General features: G+C 33.1%; 2 protein-coding genes across 5 annotated transcripts in view; both read right to left on the bottom strand.

The window, feature by feature from the left end:
- LOC145325997 (dynein intermediate chain 2, ciliary-like) overlaps window positions 1-19,540 on the bottom strand; it is a 108,890-nt gene that overhangs the window by 32,189 nt on the left and 57,161 nt on the right. For all 4 annotated transcript variants that reach the window (XM_080169061.1, XM_080169060.1, XM_080169058.1 and 1 more), the window contains 7 exons: window positions 18,751-18,842; window positions 18,330-18,399; window positions 17,567-17,688; window positions 16,871-16,940; window positions 15,813-15,871; window positions 15,506-15,554; window positions 14,984-15,115 (listed from right to left, as the gene is read on the bottom strand). In XM_080169061.1, the coding sequence (XP_080025187.1) occupies window positions 14,984-15,115; window positions 15,506-15,554; window positions 15,813-15,871; window positions 16,871-16,940; window positions 17,567-17,688; window positions 18,330-18,399; window positions 18,751-18,842 (594 nt within the window). The remainder of the gene's footprint in view (window positions 1-14,983; window positions 15,116-15,505; window positions 15,555-15,812; window positions 15,872-16,870; window positions 16,941-17,566; window positions 17,689-18,329; window positions 18,400-18,750; window positions 18,843-19,540) is intronic.
- On the bottom strand, window positions 5,984-10,809 carry LOC145325505 (uncharacterized). The gene is made up of 8 exons (XM_080168486.1): window positions 10,746-10,809; window positions 10,446-10,573; window positions 9,613-9,741; window positions 8,894-8,981; window positions 8,472-8,556; window positions 7,655-7,772; window positions 6,884-6,955; window positions 5,984-6,051 (listed from the first exon to the last, which is right to left on the bottom strand). Exons 1-6 carry the CDS (start codon window positions 10,807-10,809, stop codon window positions 7,700-7,702), a joined length of 567 nt encoding a protein of 188 aa, XP_080024612.1. The 3' UTR covers window positions 5,984-6,051; window positions 6,884-6,955; window positions 7,655-7,699.

Below are 19,540 nucleotides of genomic sequence, written 5' to 3' on the forward strand. Positions count from 1 at the left end.
AAACAGAAAATGGCAGTGGGATAAAGTGTCTCAAAAATCAGCTATGTGACGTCATAAAAATGAGGGAGATGAGACGAGAAGTGGGTAAGAAAACCCCTAAAAAGGAGATGGATAATCTCTCATTTTTTAAAAAGACCAAAGCGTGTCAAAAATTAGCTATGTGACGTCATAAAAACGAGAGAGATGAGACGAGAAGTGGGTAAGAAAACCCCTAAAAAGAGATGGAAAATCTCTCATTTTTTAGGACGTCACATGGCTGATTTTTGAGACACTTTGTCCTACTACCTAAAAATGTAAATGAATGTTATTTTTATATGTATTGCAGGTATTTTAGATGTAAATTGTTTTATGTTGTATCATGTTGATCTTTGGGGCTCTTATTATATCGTCATAACGTTATAACATTTGCACATGTTTGGATACATATAATTAAACCTAAATAAGATGTTTATAAATGTTTATGAGACATTGATATCGAGGAACATATCAGTAATATTATATATTGTTACAAAATTTCGTGTATGTATCATATTAACATGAGTATGTAGTAATAAAGCATCCGCTCGTCGTCGGAAAGGTGATAGGTTCGAATCTTTGTCCGACACCGAGTCATAACGTAAGACGTTATAAATGGTTCCTACTGCTCCTATGTCAGATGAGCGACATAAATAGCTAGAGTAGGTGGAATTTCTTGGACCCTAACTGGCGCAACTCATTACCATGCACAGTTTGGACTTCTCAGACAAAGGTCGTGCAACAACCATTTTAGTACAATTAAACCAACGCCAATAATGTTTTTTTTTATGTATATAGAATACGTAAATATTGAAAGTTATAATCGCATACCCTGATAAAATGTTTCACCCAGCTGGCTAATATAAAGATAAACTCCCCCCCCCCCCCTCCCTTGTGACCATTCCCTCTCCTAACCATTGAGGAACGTATTGATCACTATTTGAGGACTATATGTATAACTAGCGGCTACGCCCCTAGAGGCCTCTAGTGACATTTAAATGTTAATTTTTATTTTAAATATCTAATTTGAGAAATAATTTGTCTATGTTATCAGCTGTTAAATTCATGTCTCTAAACAGCGCGACTACGCTAGCGAAACAATGCGGCGGAGATATTTAAATTTTTTTCGATTTTATTGTGATTTCTCTTGGGAGGGTGGTACCCTGCCCCAAAATAGTTATAAACCTTCCCGGGACCTATGAGAAGCCACCCTATTAAGGAGAACCCGATCGGTTCAGCGGTTAGCGAGATTCTTCGGTGCAGACAAACAGACAAACATCCTGTTACTTTAGTATAAGGATAATAAATATATGATATATAAATATTATATCAGAAACCTAAATTGACGACAAAAATTAACCTGTCAAAATATCCACGTATTCTATATCCACTGTTGTTATTTGAAACCAAGGCATTTCGATACATCTAAACCATTACAACTTTTTTCATGGCATATTTGGTCGACATAAACCAATAAAATTGAATTTTAACAATCGAGTATCTACTGAAACCTTCAACAGTGAATGTCAACATGAAGCCTCCCTGTCTAACTGGACATGTTGTTAGCTGTGTTTGTTTGTGCTAGTGTTAATAGTATTGAAGGATTAAGTATTGAATAGCAGAGGATTTACAGATATACAGATAATATATATCCAGGTATACAAATATATCAGCACCCACACAATTTGCCAGTTTGGATTATATAAAGTGGTAATTTTACTTCAACTGAAAGTGGAGCGCAATGAAGCAACTTAATTTTTTGCTCAGTTTAGATTAGGTTAGGTAAGGGTGAGGGCATACCTCTTGGCTATTGCACTGCAAAAAAATATATTCATTCATAATTTATTAATGATTATTATTAAGTACAGTGTCTTTATTTTGTTCTTATTTTAAACCAAAAAGTGATTATTTTCTTGGACTTTATAGAGTTGCTTTTTAAAGCTTTTAAAATTCCATAATCCAAAGTGTAATACCTATTTTTAAAGAGGCAAAATATCTAATTATGAGTAGAATCTTTTTTACTTTAATCTAAGTATTGTATTTCAATTCTATTACAAATTCCGTGGGTTTTCTACTAAATAGATACATTCCTAGCAGTAAGAGATAAGCTATCAATACATAGAAATAGTATCCGATATGATGTATGTGCTATAGAGGGTTCCAAGGTCATGGGCTGTTTTATTAACCAAGTGCGACTTTCCTTCCAATATTACAGCATAATTATAAAAAAATTGTATGTACTTTTTTTTAATCCTTATGAAATGTTAAAATAATTTGAATATTTGAATTTTTTGTCTCTTGAAATGATTTTTCAGAAATTTTTTATGATTTTGTTAACCATATAAAAAAATCTGATATCATTGGATCTATTATGTATTAAGTAGTGTTCTAATAATAAATGTGACAAGATAAAAAAATACAGGTTTAAAAATACATAAATGATCACATATTTGTTTGTAGAGCACTAATAAAAAAAAAAGATTCCGGATATTGGAAACCCTCTTGTATACAGTACGGTGTCCCATATACAGGTTATTGTCTCTTAAATTTTGATAGCCACCAAAAAATTAGTGTAGTTGGGTAAAAAAAGAACATTTCAAATATATATTAACTGTAGTGCTAAAAACTTTCAAACTCTAATGTGCACGCAAAAATTAAATGGAATATTAAGGGTATAATTTAATCTACATTTTTTTGCTTTAATTTTTTTTAATGTTAAATAAAAATAATCATAAAAATTAATAACATGGTTTTGTTTTCTTTGATAAGTTATCATATACTAGAGCTTCGCCCCTAGCCTCTGGGGGCTTTGGCCCAAGAGGAAATTTTAGAAAAATGATGTGAGTATGGGAATCATTACACAGGGAGTAAGGGAGGGGACAATGGATCGAATATTCAATTTTTAGGAGTCTCAGACTTTGGGGACTGGCTTAAAGGGAACATGCAAGAATTTAGCATTTTCTAACCAATCTTGGGGACCAATTATGAATGACGTCACGCAAAATCATGCATAATCTCGCGGCAAACTAGCGCGTCAACAAAAAGATAAACAATAACAAGCAGACAGAATATTTTGATTTTGAAAATTATTTTGTAAATTGAATCATTACATTTTTTATATCTAATTCTTGTTTAATGCTAATTCATTCCGATTAGTGCGTTGTAGAAAGAAATTCCCAGGTTCTAAATAATACCAGAAAAAATCCTAGTTTTACCACTTTTACGGTATAATTATACCAGCCTTTACGTTATAAAAAGTGGTAAAAACCTGGTAAAATCTGACCAAATAGTGGTAAAAACATTTTTTCTGGTACTTTCTCACGATTTTTACCACCCGATTTTACCACAATTTTCGGTCAAATTTTACCAGATTTCCAGTAAAATATTACCATTTTAGGACGCAAATTTATACCAGATTTCGACCAATTTTACCACTTTTTGGGTAAAATCTTACCGCAAATTTCTGTAAGATTTTACCGAAAAAGTGGTAAAACTGGTCAACACCTGGTAATATTTTCGTCCTAAATTGGTAAAATTTTACCGGAAATCTGGTAATTTTACTGAAAATTGCGGTAAAATCGGGTGGTAAAAATCGTGAGAAAGTGGTAAAAAACGACCGACCCTAATTATAGAGAAACTTTGCTTTTCAAAATCGCAAAAATTATAAAAATTTTTGTTGTATTTTTATATTTATTTAACTTGAACATATAATAATAATTAACATAATTTACATATATGCAAACTCGGTATAATTAGTTAGGCTTCTATTAAGCCCAGACCCCGAGACGGACAGCTGATTAGCTGGTCCCCCTGAGAAGGCAATGAGTGGCTGGGAAGCTCCAGCACACAAGTAAGGCCTACCCCCTGCGACGGACAGCAGGACACGAACCCACGGCGCCTGCAGGACGAGTATTCACTGCCGCCACTGCTTCCAGATCACCTGTGTAGCTGGGACAAGCCCCAGGACACAAACCCACGGCGCTTGCAGGACAAGTATTCCCTGCCGCCAAAGGGTAGGACCCTTGGGTGCGCTGCCAAACACACAAGTGTTCTTGATTCTGCTGCTCTGGCCGAACTGTTGCGCAACCTCCTGGATTTGCTGGGCCAACTCTCTAAAATAGAAGTTATTTTAAAGAAAACTTTAGCAAGGTGATAAATGCATGAACCTCGGGGTTAAAAAAACTGGTTTTAATCTTATAATTGTACATTCTATATCCGCGGAAAGCCGTTTATAATACGATGCGAGAAATAACTATTCTATTAACCTCGAAATGAAGTAGAAAAAAAACAATAAGATTTACCTTCTAAGGTCTGCAGGGTGTGGCAATCGCCAAATCGCAGCCGTTCTCAATGTCGCGCAGCTGAGGACCCTTGGGTGCGCCGCCAAACACACAAGTGTTCTTGATTCTACTGCTCTGGCCGAACTGTTGGGCAACCTCCTGGATTTGCTGGGCCAACTCTCTAAAATAGAAGTTATTTTAAAGAAAACTTTAGCAAGATGATAAACGCATGAACCTCGGGGTTAAAAAACTGGTTTTAATCTTATAATTGTACATTCTATATCCGCGGAAAGCCGTTTATAATACGATGAAAGAAATAACTATTGGACCAATGGTAAAAATACATTATTGGTACACAGGTATTGTGCCCAGACAAACTAACAACTAATTTTAATTTACAAAAGGGGTATTTTGTGTATCATCAATTTATCCACCATTATCTTATCCCTTATATTTCAACTTTCAAAAAGCTGATTTGTTCTTCTTTTCAGGGACAGAGCTTGCATTCTTATTTACAAGTAGTAGAACAGGATATACAAAGTTTTAATTAATTTTAAACTTATTTTTCCAGTATTGCTTCGAAACCATTTAATATCCGCTGGATTACAACCGTTTCTAAGCCATACTAAAAAATAATGTATGGTGTCGTATTGTATCCAGTTTTCTACGAATATAAAAATGAACAATCACATTCATAATATTAAAACAAGTTTTTTTAGCCCGTGTCTTTGAGATCTCGGTGCTAAAAAAAAAATAGTTTTAATCTTGTAATTGTGCATTTTTATATTCGCGAATAGCTCTTTATGATACGAAACGATAAATAACTATTACCAACCTTGTCTAGAGTGATCTGAGCCTTCTTGTTGAGACCTTCATCCAACTCAGGTTTATTTTCTCCCTCCTCCTCAGGGTAAACTATCACCTCTTTGTGACGGAAGAATACTATTTCATCAAGATTCAAACCTACAGTAAGTTAATAACATTAGTTGTGTTGGCTATAGACTATCAGATATGTTATTATTCAAGGGATGAGAAGAAAAAAAATTTCTTGTTGAAAGAACCCCCCCCCCCCCCTCTTAAGATATCTGTTTAGTTTTCCTGTAGGGGTAACCCTAGGACATTTTTAAACTAACCTAAAATAAACATCTTAAACAGGTTTTCAGATTGATATTTCTTAATGCTATGATGATTTGAAAGTACAGCCGTTTATAGAATTTTCATTATTGAACTAGCCGAAAATTTAGGTGAACGATGAATAAGCTTAGTAGTCAGATATAAGTATTTTAAGTTACTGCAAAGCTATTTATCATCATCAGCCAAGGAAAACACATTTGGACCATGGAAAGAAAACGAAGTAGTGGGTTTCATTATATCTTCACAGTAGCTTTTCTTTTATTTCTAGCCCCTGCGGTGGTCTCTAAACCTACGTGGCAATCATTAACATTTACCTAACCTATCAAAAGCTACTGTGAAAATACGATGAAGCCCGCTAGTTCTTTTTTTCCATGATCAACACATTTTACTTGAACTAGGTATATATCCTACTGGCTGACGTTTGGATATTTTTAATCCGAGTGCAGCTTCGCTACAATAAGATCCCAAAACAGCAGTGCTCCTAGCTGAAAAATAACTCTTAATTGGTGCACAATATACCTGTAATATCAGTGAAGCCAGGATAATGAACATTTCCATATCCCTCTCTGCCAATAGTAAATCCTTCCACAATACACTTTCCATTCTCATCAGGTTCGATTTCCTGCAAAAATAAAACAACATTATTAAAGTAAAAGGATAAAGGAGGCACGAGCTATATGTAACTCTACCCACGGGGTGAGGACCCTATGCCGACTTCAAATTGGGTCTTTGAATATCAGCCAATAGCATCGGAAATAAAAACACAGCCAAGACCCTCTAAAAAATCAGAGAGCAATATGCTAGCAGACGAAAAAGGTCTCCACCACTTGGGTCAGATAGTTGTCTAGGTTAAAAATCTATACTTATACATTTATTGTAACATTGGTTCAAAAACTTAGTGAAATTTTTTAAAAATCCTCATATCCACATAAAAACTGATATATTTATTATTTTTTACAAAGGAGGGAGAGAAAATTTAAGGTTATCACAATCTGTCGTTCTTTTTTTAGGTAGGTATTATTGCAACAAAAATAAATATTTTTAAAAGTGATCTGCATATTTCTTTAAACTTAATTAATAAACCTCAAGCAAATAAAAAATAAACAACCTTTCCTTAAAATAGCCTAAAATAAAACTTAAATAAAGACAAAGCTACCATACACTCATTGGTCTAGCCAATTTGGAGATCTTTTGTTTTAACAAAGAAACCTTACTTCCTTTATTTTAGTCTTTAAAAGTAAGGAATCTTAAAACCAGGGCTCAGCAGCCGCACATCAGCTGCAAACAAGCCTCGTAATTACACCCATTAGGGTTCTTTGAAAAATTTTTAAAAGAAGGATAGCCTTTTTTGGGTAATCTTTAATACCTTATACTCTGGCTCATTTAAAAAATAGTCCACTGTTGATCTCCCTTAGGCTTACATGCGGCTGCCGAGCCTTTAAAAACACACTTACATGTAAAGGTGGAATGGTATAGTAGCCAGCTCTGTTCAAGACGACGCCACCAGGATGTTTGCTTCCATCATCCTAAATAATAAACATTAATTTCAAGAGGGAAAGGAGACTATGTACGAGTACCTACTATATTGAATACTAGCGGCTACGCCCCCTAGAGGCCTCTAGTGGCACTTTAAATGTTTTTTTTTAAAGTAATACGTAACATTTTTATGTTGCTTTCAAGTCTCTACATAACATTTCTACGTTGCGTTCGAGTCTCTACGTAAAATAAAAATTATATCTTTTTGTGATTTTTCTTGGGAGAGTGGTAATACCCTCTCCAAAATAGTTATAAACATTCACGGGACCTATGAGAAGCTACCCTGTTAAGGAGAACCCGATCAGCTTAGCAGTTAGTAAGATATATCGGTACGGACAAACAGACAGACAAACACACATCCTGTTAGTTTATTATAGGGATACTAGGTTTCAGTGACTGATAGACGAACGGACCTAGCTTTTATACTGGATGCTCAATCTCATTGGTATTAGGGTTTATTTTAAAAACCCAACAGTCTATCTTAAACAACAGTCAAAAATATCACAATTACCAATCACAGACTGACCAAGAGAGAATCATTAATACTACAAACGAATAATTGAAATTAAAAAGAAATATTAGTGAAATTAGGAGAACAAAAAACATTGAGATACCAAGAAAAGAGTCTTGAGCGTGGAATTTACAAACAATAAATTATAAGAGTAGCTACACTACAATAATCAGTTTACCTTGTGTTCATGGTCCTCTCTGGTTTCATCCACGTCCCTGAGTTCTTAGCTGGTGTCTCCCGCGTCCTTGGTATAATCGCAGGACACGTTCTTTTTGCGGGTGTTCAGGGAGGTGAAACTAAACAAAAACAAGGATGACAACATCCATAAAAGCGAGACACAAAAATAAGAAGGAAGGACAAACCAACAATAACTCTTCGCTTTTTTTTAACATACAAAATTTCATCTAACTTTTCATGTAATAAAACAAGGTTAACAGCATCCATAAAAGCAAAGCACATGATTTTGAGAGAAAAAAATATGAAAAATTGACAAGCTGTCACAAATCTTGAGACATTCAAACAAATCAATTTATTGCGATAAAATTATAATGCTGCCGCAATTTAAATTAAACTAATTAGGACGAATTTGTAAGAATTAGAAAGTCCTTACTAGAAGACAACTTCTGATCTTTTGTGGAACAAATTAAAAAAATGAAGGCATCTAAATGGCAAACAAATTGATGTACATCCCCAATGATGATTCATAAATTACAACTTCTTTAGATTATAATTAGACGTTGAAACATTTGGACACTCAACTTAATGCACCGACCAATCTAAATTAAATTCCCCCAAAGGTGTTACTCCAACGAATAAGAAAACGTTATTAAACAAAACTTTACAGAAACTCTCAAACGATTAGAATTGAGAAGGCTTGAATAAAGCGAAATATATTTTCTGTTGAAGATTTTAGTGAGTATAGTTTTATGCCGCCGCGTTTTTTGAGTTCTTATAAAACTTTGGGGACTGAAAAAAATGTGTTAAATAAAAATTACCTCTCTTCAGCATCATGGTCTAATCTTCTCTCATTGTTTATAGCTGGGGGTACAGCCGCCTTCTTTACTATCAACCGGGATTCATCTAGCAAAAATAATATTGTTTTAAAGTTTTACACACTATGCAATGATGTATTGTAATGTTGAATATCTGAATTATTTAATAAAAGTAACAGGTCGTCTGTGCCAGACCCTCTATGTAAAGCTTATGACTTCGCTAACCGCTGGATCTAAAAGGTTCTCTAATACAAGGAATGTTTATAAACATTTTGGTTGAGGGTACCTCCACCCTTCCAATAAAAATCGCCCAGAGAATATTTTTTTAATCTATCTTTTTGAAACTAAAATAAAAAAAACTGTTTCAAAATAAGGGGGTTCAGTTTACAACGCACTTACAGGAAAATCGCCCAATAAAACTATACCTAATGGAACAGTAAGACTAGTTTCCTCAGCTGGATTATCTCCAATAGTGTTGGCAAGAACTGACCCAGCACTCATATCAGCATTCTTCTAAAATTAGATTATCAGTATTAAAGTTTACACTAGGTGGCCATTATGTCTGCAAGTAAAGGACAGACACATTTGAATTTCGCAAGAATTGTCAATAAATCAGTGTACATGACTTTTTAATAAGTAATACTCATAACTGCCACAAAAAAAATCATGGTTTAACAAACGGAAAAGTGAATCATAATGCTAGATAAATTTTCAAAAGAAAGAAAAAGAACATAAGAAAAAAAGAATACTTTAATAGTTATTTCTTGCATCGTATTATAAACAACTTTCCGCGGATATAGAATGTACAATTATAAGGTTAAAACAATTTAAACTAGTTTTAATCTTATGTACTTTTTAATCTTTGTACTTTTTTATATTCGTAGAAAGCTGGATATAATTCGATGCTAGACATAGTTTTTTCGTATTGATGAGAACCGGTTCCTATCTACCGGATTCAAATGAATACGAGAAATAAATATTAATGTATCTTTTGTTGCATGACTGACGTACGGACATACAAAGTAAGATATAGACCTACTTGATATAGGAAAGTGATATTTTGACAAAAATTTATCTTTTATAACAGCCGAGAAAATCGCATTTTCCCCAGAGCGTTACGGACTTGACTTCATAAATTTCTTACCTTATTTCTCAAGACAAGTTTCTTGACACTTGACCTGGGAACGAATAGGTCAGCTTCACCAGGTAAATCATCATCTAGACCATTAAACATGGAACTCTTGTTCACTGAATCTACTGGCTTTGTTTTCACCTGAACAGATATAGGCTGAATTTAAAAAAAAAATATTTCCTATGATTTTGACAAAGTTTTATTTATATCTTTTTTTCCAGTATGGCTTCGATACAGATTAATATCCGCTGGATTAGAACCGGTTCTAAGCCATACTGAAAAATCATGTATCGTATTATGTCCAGTTTTCTACGAATATAAAAATGTACAATCATAATATTAAAACCTTAATCTTCCAAATGTACATTTTTATATCCGTGGAAAGAAGTCTATAATATGATGCAATTTTCTTCCTTACTAATGCTTCAATTAATTTTGATTTTAAAACTTTGTCTGTCCGTTTCTAATCATGATTTTAGAATCAAAAATCGTATCCCCTTACTTGGACTATAATGAAATTGATATCAATGTTATTAAAATAAAAATTCACAGATTCCGTATTAAAATAGGGAGAATAAAACAAATAAAATAGCCTAAAACCATCCTAAGACTATTTTTTTTTGGCCAAATCTATTCAAAATTGCCTGAATTTTAAGGATCAGGCCTTAAAAGTCATAAAAAGTTATTTTTTCTAGTAGTATTTTTATGTTTTTTATCAAACAAATTTTCGAAAAAAAAGTCAAATTTTGCGTACTTTTGAAAAATTATTTTTTTTTGTAGAAAAAATTGACCTATCTTAATAAAAATTTTTGTGCATACTCTTTATTACATTTAGCAACTTTTACCTTTTGGGCATGCTGTAATAAAATCAATACGTCAATACGATCCGTCGCCCCCAAGAATGCCCGGTGATAGAAATATTCCCACTCATTGCTCAAGCGTGGTTTAAACAGAACTGAGTCACTCAGCAGCTCTAGAATATTACAGGGTTACGAAAGTTTAAATTAATGTTATTTTTTTTTAATGTTAATATTGAATGTAATATAGTTTTGTAATGACATATAAAATATATATTTGATAGAATATAAAAAAAATATAGTGCATTCAATATTAAAAAAAATATTTAAATATATATAGTTGTTAACCTTTGCGCATGCATGTATTTCCGGAGATGGGTTCGTAAAAGATAATGCCGCGTTTTTTCGACATTTTTTAGGCTATGAATAACAAGCGCGACATTCGCAAAATCTAAAAGAGAATACAATGATTTATTTAATTATTTCACTTTTGATGGTACGGCCTTCATAGAAGAAAAAAAAATTATCTTCAATCCATTTTTGCTGCATATTAATTATTGCATCTTTTTAGAGCTGTGTTAGACATTAGAAAAATTGCTAAAATAATAATTTAAAATTCAGTATTTTTAAGTTATATACTCTGTTTGAAATTCTATCGTCAACGTTCAATCAATCAATGTCTAAAAAACGCCGAAAAAATGTGGCATTCATCTTTTAAAAACCCATCTCGGTGGTATTTCCGGTTGGCAGAGACAACATAAATATAGAAATCATGAAACATATTGTTTGTTCCACAATTTTGCCACATTTTTAAACATCTTGCTTAAAAAAATCTTCCAAACAAATTGTAAATTCTATAAATTTAAATGTTTAGAGAAAATTGAGTAGTAATTTACTTCTTGATTCAAAATATTTGATTAAATTGAATCAAAACTAATAATTATTTTTGGCACTCTATATTCAAATAATCATAAGCTTATCAATAGTGCGCATGCGCACAGAGGTGCCATAAATTTCAAAACTTAAAAATATAAGTTTTGTAGCGAAATTACTCTATAATTCGAAATCTCTGTCTTTCTTTTAGAAACATTCAGGGGAATATACGAAAGCTTATATTTATATTAAAGATGAAAAATCGATAAATTCAAATGCACACGGCACATCTGCACACACCTGGATTTTTTTTCTTTTAATTTTAATTTGTCATGAAGCTAGCTCTAATAAGTAAATATTAAATTTGATATATTTTTGACTATGCGGGAGGATGTTTTAAAAGAAATGATGAAATAATTTTCAAGGTTTTAAAAAAAAAATTAGCTTCTTTTATGCGAAAAAATTCAATAAAAAGTAAAAATTGACCCGATTTTTGGTAAAAATTAACCAAGTTGGGTTTTTTTGCCAAAGTCCGAAAATCTGTACTTAGCCTAAAAAATTTACCTTGTCAATTTTTACCAAAAAGTTGGTCAAATTTTACCAAGTTGATTTTTTTTGTCAAAGTCCAAAAATCTGTACTTAGCCTAAAAATTTACCTTGTCAATTTTTACCAAGAAGTTGGTCAAATTTTACCAAGTTGATTTTTTTGTCAAAGTCCAAAAATCTGGACTTAGCCTAAAAATTTACCTTGTCAATTTTTACCAAAAAGTTGGTCAAATTTTACCAAGTTGATTTTTTTTGTCAAAGTCCAAAAATCTGGACTTAGCCTCAAAAATTACCTTGTAAAATTTGACCAACTTTTTGGTAAAAATTGACCAAATTGCATTTTTTTGTCTAAGTCCGAAAATTCAGACTTAACCTGAAAAATAAAGTTGTAAAATTGACCACATTTTTGGTAAAACTTCCAAATGTGGTAAAATTTAAAAAAAAAAAAATTTGAAATTTAGACTTCATTGTATAGAAATCATTATTTTAAAGTACTACAATTGATTTTGAAGAGCTTACATTAATTTAAAACACAAAAAACGGGGTTTTTTGTTTCGTCAAATTTTACAAAAAAAATGGTAAGATTTTACTAATTTCTTGGCTAAAATTTTTGCTGGTAAAATTTTACGACGAAACCGGTTAGATCTTACCATTTGACCAGCATTACCACTTTTCCAGTAAGAAGGGTGAAATTTTCAGGTAGTTCGTAGAACCTGGGTTATATTAAGATTATTAGTTATTATGAGCAAAGCCTTCCTATAATTAGGTCCCGCACATTTGTACGTCTGTAACGGTTAGCTCTTTTCGTTACTTTAGACATGTTAGATGTTTCTTATTGATTTAATGTAAAGGCAAAAGTTTTTTGTCTTTAGCTTAATATTTCTGTAATTAATGATCCGATTAATTTCAAAATTTTAGGGAAAATTCATGAAGTCCTGAGTTGTTCAAGGTTTGTTTATCATTAAAATCTCAAGATGGTGTTGTTTTATTTTTCTGTCCTGGATGCTAGGAGCGCAGCTACCAGTTATCCTAAGATATGTTACTTATACCTTAAGATCTTTAAAATTAAGATGTACTTATGTTCTCAACTATTTTATTTATGTAGTATGAAATTTTGACGCAAGGTATCTCATTTTTATTTCGTTAAATAAAATAACTTGAGTTAAAAGTTCTGTAGGAAGGTAATTGTTTTAGTAAGTTTTGTAATATAATTATTTAAAGGCTTTTTCATGACTAAGCTTTTTAATAAATACAATAAAAAAATTTGGGTAAAAGATGTTGTAAAAGTAAAATGGTATGTTTCCTTAATTTTCTGAAGTATAAATAATAACAATTATGGAAATGAATTGTAAACAAAGGTTTTGATCTCTAGAATCAAAGGCTTGTAGTAAAGCATCAGTTTAAGGATGGTGCATTTCGAATTAAAAACAATTCAAAAAGTCAAAAATTTCCACTAAAGGTTGCTTTATTGCAAATACTTGTTTTATCTGGAAATATCTGGGTTTTCAACCTTAAAGGGTCACAACTATAAAATTGAAATTAACTGCCCATTGTCCCCTCCCTTACTCCCTGATCATTACATCTTCTATTACCTACCCAACCGAAAAAATTACGAATAAATCGTCAATCCCAGCTGAAAAAAAATATGAATGGGTCGCAAATTTTTGATAATAAATAACGAATTCGCAAAAATTCCTTTTAAAAAAATTGGGGGGGGGGGTTCGTTTTTGAGGGGGTTGGGGGTGTCCCACCCCCCAAGAAAATAGCTTAAAACCACCACAGAACCAATAGGTATATACCCTGAAGATTATAATCCGATTGGTTCAGTAGTAACCAAGATCTTAAGGGACAGACGGACAGACATCATTCTACTTTGTATTATAGATATCTATATAATGTCATTTCTAAATTTGTTTTTAAATGTAAAATAATATTTTTCATTGTAAATATAATATTACTTTTCACTTTAGTTCTACATCCTCTTTTAACCCTTACAGATCGGACCCCAATTCCCACCTTAATAGATTAGGGGGGGGGGGGGCTTATTTGTCCCCCACCCCCTCTATCTCGTTTCTGTTACAGTTAGAAACATAAAAAAAATTTCTGGTGGTTCATGTGCATATTTAGAGAAAATTACTTGTTATAGTCATAGCGGTCAGACCGCTCCATAGTCGTTTTTTAGCGGCCAGCTGCTAAATATTAAAACAGCTGTAGAGCGGCCAATTTTAAAGCTAGGATTACCAAATTTTAAGTGGAACTTTTATTTTTTATAACAAAAAAATTACTTTTTCTGGCCATCGCCGAAAAATGGCAAATAACAGAAACCACCATTTTCGGCGGTTATGGCAGTAAAACGGCGGTTGGCGGCGCCAATTAATATTATTATCTGTTTCTGATCACAATAAAAGACTACATAAAAAAAATGGTTGGTCTATAGCTGTTTTGAAATTCAGCGGCTGGCAGCTTACTAACGGCAAAACTACAGGTAGGAAATAGAAAATCGGTCAAGGAGTGGTCAAACTGGCATGACCTTCCAACTCACGGAAGTTTATTATTACTCAAGGATGTACCACAAATTTTTTAGGTCTCTAGCTAAGTCCATATTAAAAGTAGGACATAAAATCGGTCATAAAATTGGTCAGGAAGCGGTCAAACGGTCAAAGGGTCATAACACCACTATTCTCAGATGTTCATTGATATCCCAGTATTCACAAAAAAAATTAGGTCTCTATCTTATACACAAAATTCTTATTGAAGAAATTAGATTTATTTAGAATTTTTTAAAATTTGGTGCCACCTAACCGACTTTGACCAGACGCCATGACCGACACAGACCAGATATCCTTATAAAGATCAACTCTTGCCGACGTATAATTACTAAACTTAAAAAGTCATGAAGTCACAACTCTCTATCTTACCTACAAAAAAAATAACATTGAAAAACCCAAGGGGGGGTCAATATGACCCCCCCCCCCCCCCCCAATCCCCAATCTGTAAGGGTTAAAATTAGATACAAAGTGTTTTTAGTAGAATATGAACTTTTAATTCTTACTGCCCCATCTGAATTGTGTAAAATGTGTATATGTTTATATTTCTGTTTCAACAAAATTTTCTTCAAATCTGTAAAATATAAATTTTTGACAAATCAAAATTCTAAATTAACTTGCCTCTTAAGATCCCTGGTACAGATTCTTCCCCCAGATTTTGTAAAGTTTTAGAGAAATTAATAACAAGGATGTCATTGAACCAAAGCGCAGTCTTAACCAGGGTCCAGTTGGTTACTCGTCCATCTCCAGATACTGAATAGGAAAATAGATTTTTAGTATGGTTTTGAAACCGATTAATATCCGCTGGATTAGAACCGGTTCTCAGCCATGCTGAGTGACAGCCAATTTTCCACGAATATCAAAATAAAAATGATAGATCAATTTGTTAGCCTAGAGTTGCCTAAGGTTTTAATCTTATAATTTTTAGAGTATAGGAAATGCCTTAGCGCAAAACAGGCGCAATTCACTACCATGCACAGTTAGGATTTCCAGATAAAAATCGAGCAATCAAAGGGTTGGTTGTTTGAAGGACCTCTTACCATCAGAGAACTGGGTATATACTCCATTTCCCCCGCTCCCTTGGACGTACATGTATATATGGTACTATTTGTATTTGATTTGGATTGAATTGAATTGACTTACTTGAATAAAAGTTTAGATAGCCATCAAGATTATCATTTGCCCATTTAACCTAAAATAAAAATTTTAATTGTTCCTAAGCTAATTGTTTTAACCTCTATTCAGTCAAGCTGCAGCCGTCTAGCAAAAATATAATACAATCCGAACTCGAAGCTAGTTAGTCGTCATTCCCCAGCAGAGTCACCGTTTATTTATAAGTGATTTATTTTGATTGGCCCCCAACTGATACACAGTATGGTATCCAAAAACAAAACAAAAAACATATTAATAGTTGTCCTGGAAAGTTTTAAGTTTTTTTACTTTAATCTACCTGCCAAACGACGTCTTTGTGTTTACCATTCTGTGCCTCTGACATGTAGCAAGGGGTACCTGAACATTTTAGAACATTTTTTAATTGGTAAATTCAGTGTATTATTTAATTTTTCCATTTTTTCCTATAATTGATCAGAGAAGGTTTGCTAAACAACAGATCTATAGTATGGATGTATATACAGACAACTATATCCCTTCCTTTTTCTATGACCTCTTTCATCTGCTTCTAAATTATTTTCTGCTACTTGGCTGTGTTAATAAAAGCGACATCATTGGTTGATTTTTAATGACCCAATAGAAAGGTTGCACAAGGCGGTTGCGATGGGGAGATACACTCAACTGTTTTACTCTAATTGCTAAGCAATGATATTGTAAATGTAAACAAAAATAAAAAGCCTTCGCTATTTATGTTTGGTAATATCCTATATTTCAAAGAACAGTTATTTATAGTATTATAAACAACTTTCCGCGGATATCAAAATTTAAATTTATTAGATGAAAAACAGTTTTGTTAGCCCCAAGGGACCAAAAGCCATGGCTAACAAAGTGGTATTAATTATTCATTTTTATCTTAATATTTGACTTTACGATGCTATACACAATTATTCAGTACGACTGAGAACCGGTTCTAATACAGCAGATATTAATCGGTTCCGAAGCCATACCAGAATAGTTATTTCTCGCATTGTATTATAAACAGCTTTCCGCGGATATAAAATGTACAATTATAAGATTAAAACCAGTTTTTTTTAACCCCAAGGTTCCGTATGGGTGAGAACCGGTTCCTATTTATGAATACTAGAATAGTTATTTCTCGTATCGTATTATAAACGGCTTTCCGCGGATATAGAATGTACAATTATAAGATTAAAGCTAGTTTTTTTAGCCCCGTGGTGCCGAAGGCACCGGCTAAAAAAACTAGTTTTAATCTTATGATTGTACATTTCTATATTCGTAGAAAACTGGATATAATACGATGCTAGACATAGTTTTTTCGTATTCATGAGAACCGGTTCCTATCCACCGGATTCAAATGAATACGAGAAAATATTTTACCTTTATTTTTCTGAAGATTATAAACAGCAATGTTTCCATCATATAAACCAGCCACTATCATATGGGGATGCTGAAAAAAATAAATAAGTTAGGGCCGTTTCCGTCAAATCGGCTGGTGACAAAACAAATCTTTGGAAAAGATTGGATCTAAAGTATGAAATTTTAGAATTACAACTTTTCTTACTGTTGGGCATCCATAGGCATGAAAAATGAATGACTCACAACAAATTATTCTTGGAAAGACAGGCGGGCTAGACTGGACGCTCAATAGTACATGATGTTTACAAAAAAAAAGCTGCTTATCTTGAAAAGCAGCCGTCCAATTCAAATTTCCCCACAGTGTTACTTACTGACGAACGGACGGACGAACATACAAAGTGAATAATAGAGTAGCTTTGCTACTAACAAACTTTACTCACCGCTGGATGGACATTGATGGACATAACCCTTCATGGAGCATAGCAAAGATATCCAGGGAAGGAGGGATCTCATAATAACTAACTTTACTCACCGCGGGATGGACATCGATGGACATAACCCTTCATGGAGCATAGCAAAAGATATCCAGGGAAGGAGGGATCTCATAATAACTAACTTTACTCACCGCAGGATGGACATCAATGGACATGACTCCACACGGAGCATGGCAAAGATATCCAGGGAAGAATGGATCTCATAATAACTAACTTTACTCACCGCGGGATGGACATCTATAGACATGACCCCACACGGCGCATGGCATAAGTATTCAGGGAAGGAGGGATTCTTCAGGGAGAAAACACAAACAACCCCAGGCTCTGCTTGTGAATAAAAATTATCTAAAAAGATAATAGATTAATTAAATATTATCAATTATGCTAATATGTATCGAAGCATCAATAAGGTAACAATCTATAATACAAAGTAGAACGATGTCTGTGTGTTTGTTTGTCTGTGTGTTTGTCTGTTTGTTTGTCTGTTTGTTTGTTTGTAGCGAAGGATCTCGCTAACCACTGAACCGATCAGGTTCTCCTTTACAGGGTAGCTTCTCATAGGTCCCGGGAAGGTTTATAACTATTTTCTTGGGGGGTGGGACACCCCCAACCCCTCCAAAAAAATTAAAAATACCCCTCCCCCCCCCAAAAAAAAATTGTGGGGTCAACTACCCCCCCCCCCCCCCAAGAAATTTTTTTTTTAGGTTTATTTTTTAAAATCTAAATTACGAAAAATTTGTTTGATCAAACCACTTGGGGAAAAGCCCCTAAAGGCTAGGGGCGAAGCCGCTAGTGTTAATATAAAACGTTAACAAATAAATGTGATATAGTATTTATTTTTTTTTTAATTCTTAAAATGATAGAGAGAGACTCTAGAACTTAAATTAGACCTGAACGACTGGATCAATAATTCTACAATTATCGTTTAGCTTTTTAAGATGAAGGGCAGGTTTTATGCTATTTATCCATTTAAAGAACACACTTACATGAACCATAGGCCGCCACAAAAAGATCATTATAAGTCGGGTTCCAACACAATGATGTTATCTCCAAATTCTGAAATAGATTTCTTTATTAATTTTCCAATTTTTTATCTTTTTAATTAAATGTGTTTTTTTAACATTTAACAAAAGGGGTGTGGTTAAAAAAGAACAGAAAAACACTAATTAAGATCCTAACAATTTTTCCTTCTTATTTTTATGCTAGATATTTGGTTATCAAATTGGAAGGTATATTTAATTTTGTTGATTGTCTTACTACTTTATCAAAAGACTAGCGGCTTCGCCCCTAGCCCTTAGGGGCTGTGCCCCAAGAGGTTTGATCAACCTAATTTTTCGTATTTTAGACTTAAAAGAAAAACTTCGGCCATCGTTCTACTTTGTATTATAGATGGATCAAAGAACATACCTTAGCTTTCTCATATTCAAACTTCCAAAGGGGTAGAAGTGTTCCTTCATTGTCTTTAAATTCATCTGCATTGTCCTCGTAGAATTTGAAATCTAAACATGAAAAAATAAGATTGAAAAAAAGTAGCTGGATACGAGGGTAATTTAAAGGCATGATCGAGGATACTTTATAACTTGGAGGAAAACAGGATTTTTATAAGTTGAAAGTATCCAGGATTTTAACAAAATGAAGATATCCAGAATTTTTTAAGTTGGAGGTATCAATAGTTCTTATAAGTTGGAGGTATCCACGATTTTTATAAGTTGGAGGTATCTAGAATTTTTATGAATTAAAGGTATCCATGATTTTTATAAGTTGGAGGTATCCATGATTTTTTATAAATTGGAGGGATCCAGGATTTTTACAATTTGGAGGTATCAAGGAGTTTGAGACACAAATGATTTTAACAAAATGAAGGTTTCCAGTTATAATTTGGAGATATCTAGGATTTTGATAAATTGGAGGTATCAGGGAATACATAAATAATTTTAACAAACTGGAGGTATCCAGAATTGTTATTAGTTGGAGGTATCCAGGATTATCATAAGTTGGAGATATTTAAAATTTTTATAAGTTGGAGGTATCCAGAATTGTTATTAGTTGGAGGTATCCAGGATTATCATAAGTTGGAGATATCCAGAATTTTTATAAGTTGGACGTATCCAGAATTGTTATTAGTTGGAGGTATCCAGGATTATCATAAGTTGGAGATATCCAGAATTTTTATAAGTTGGAGGTATCCAGAATTCTT

The sequence above is a fragment of the Acartia tonsa genome, chromosome 8, assembly GCF_053477335.1.
Source record: "Acartia tonsa isolate MP-2025a chromosome 8, ASM5347733v1, whole genome shotgun sequence".
NCBI classification, from domain to species: domain Eukaryota; kingdom Metazoa; phylum Arthropoda; class Copepoda; order Calanoida; family Acartiidae; genus Acartia; species Acartia tonsa.

Excerpts from the sequence above, each read along its gene's own strand:
- LOC145325505 (XM_080168486.1), bottom strand. The coding sequence starts at position 10,809 with ATGTCGAAAAAACGCGGCATTATCTTTTACGAACCCATCTCCGGAAAT. Across the intron at positions 10,574-10,745 it reads AAATACATGCATGCGCAAAG|AGCTGCTGAGTGACTCAGTT; the intron begins GTTAACAACTAT and ends GTAATATTCTAG. Across the intron at positions 7,773-8,471 it reads GACCATGATGCTGAAGAGAG|TTTCACCTCCCTGAACACCC; the intron begins GTAATTTTTATT and ends GTTTTTGTTTAG.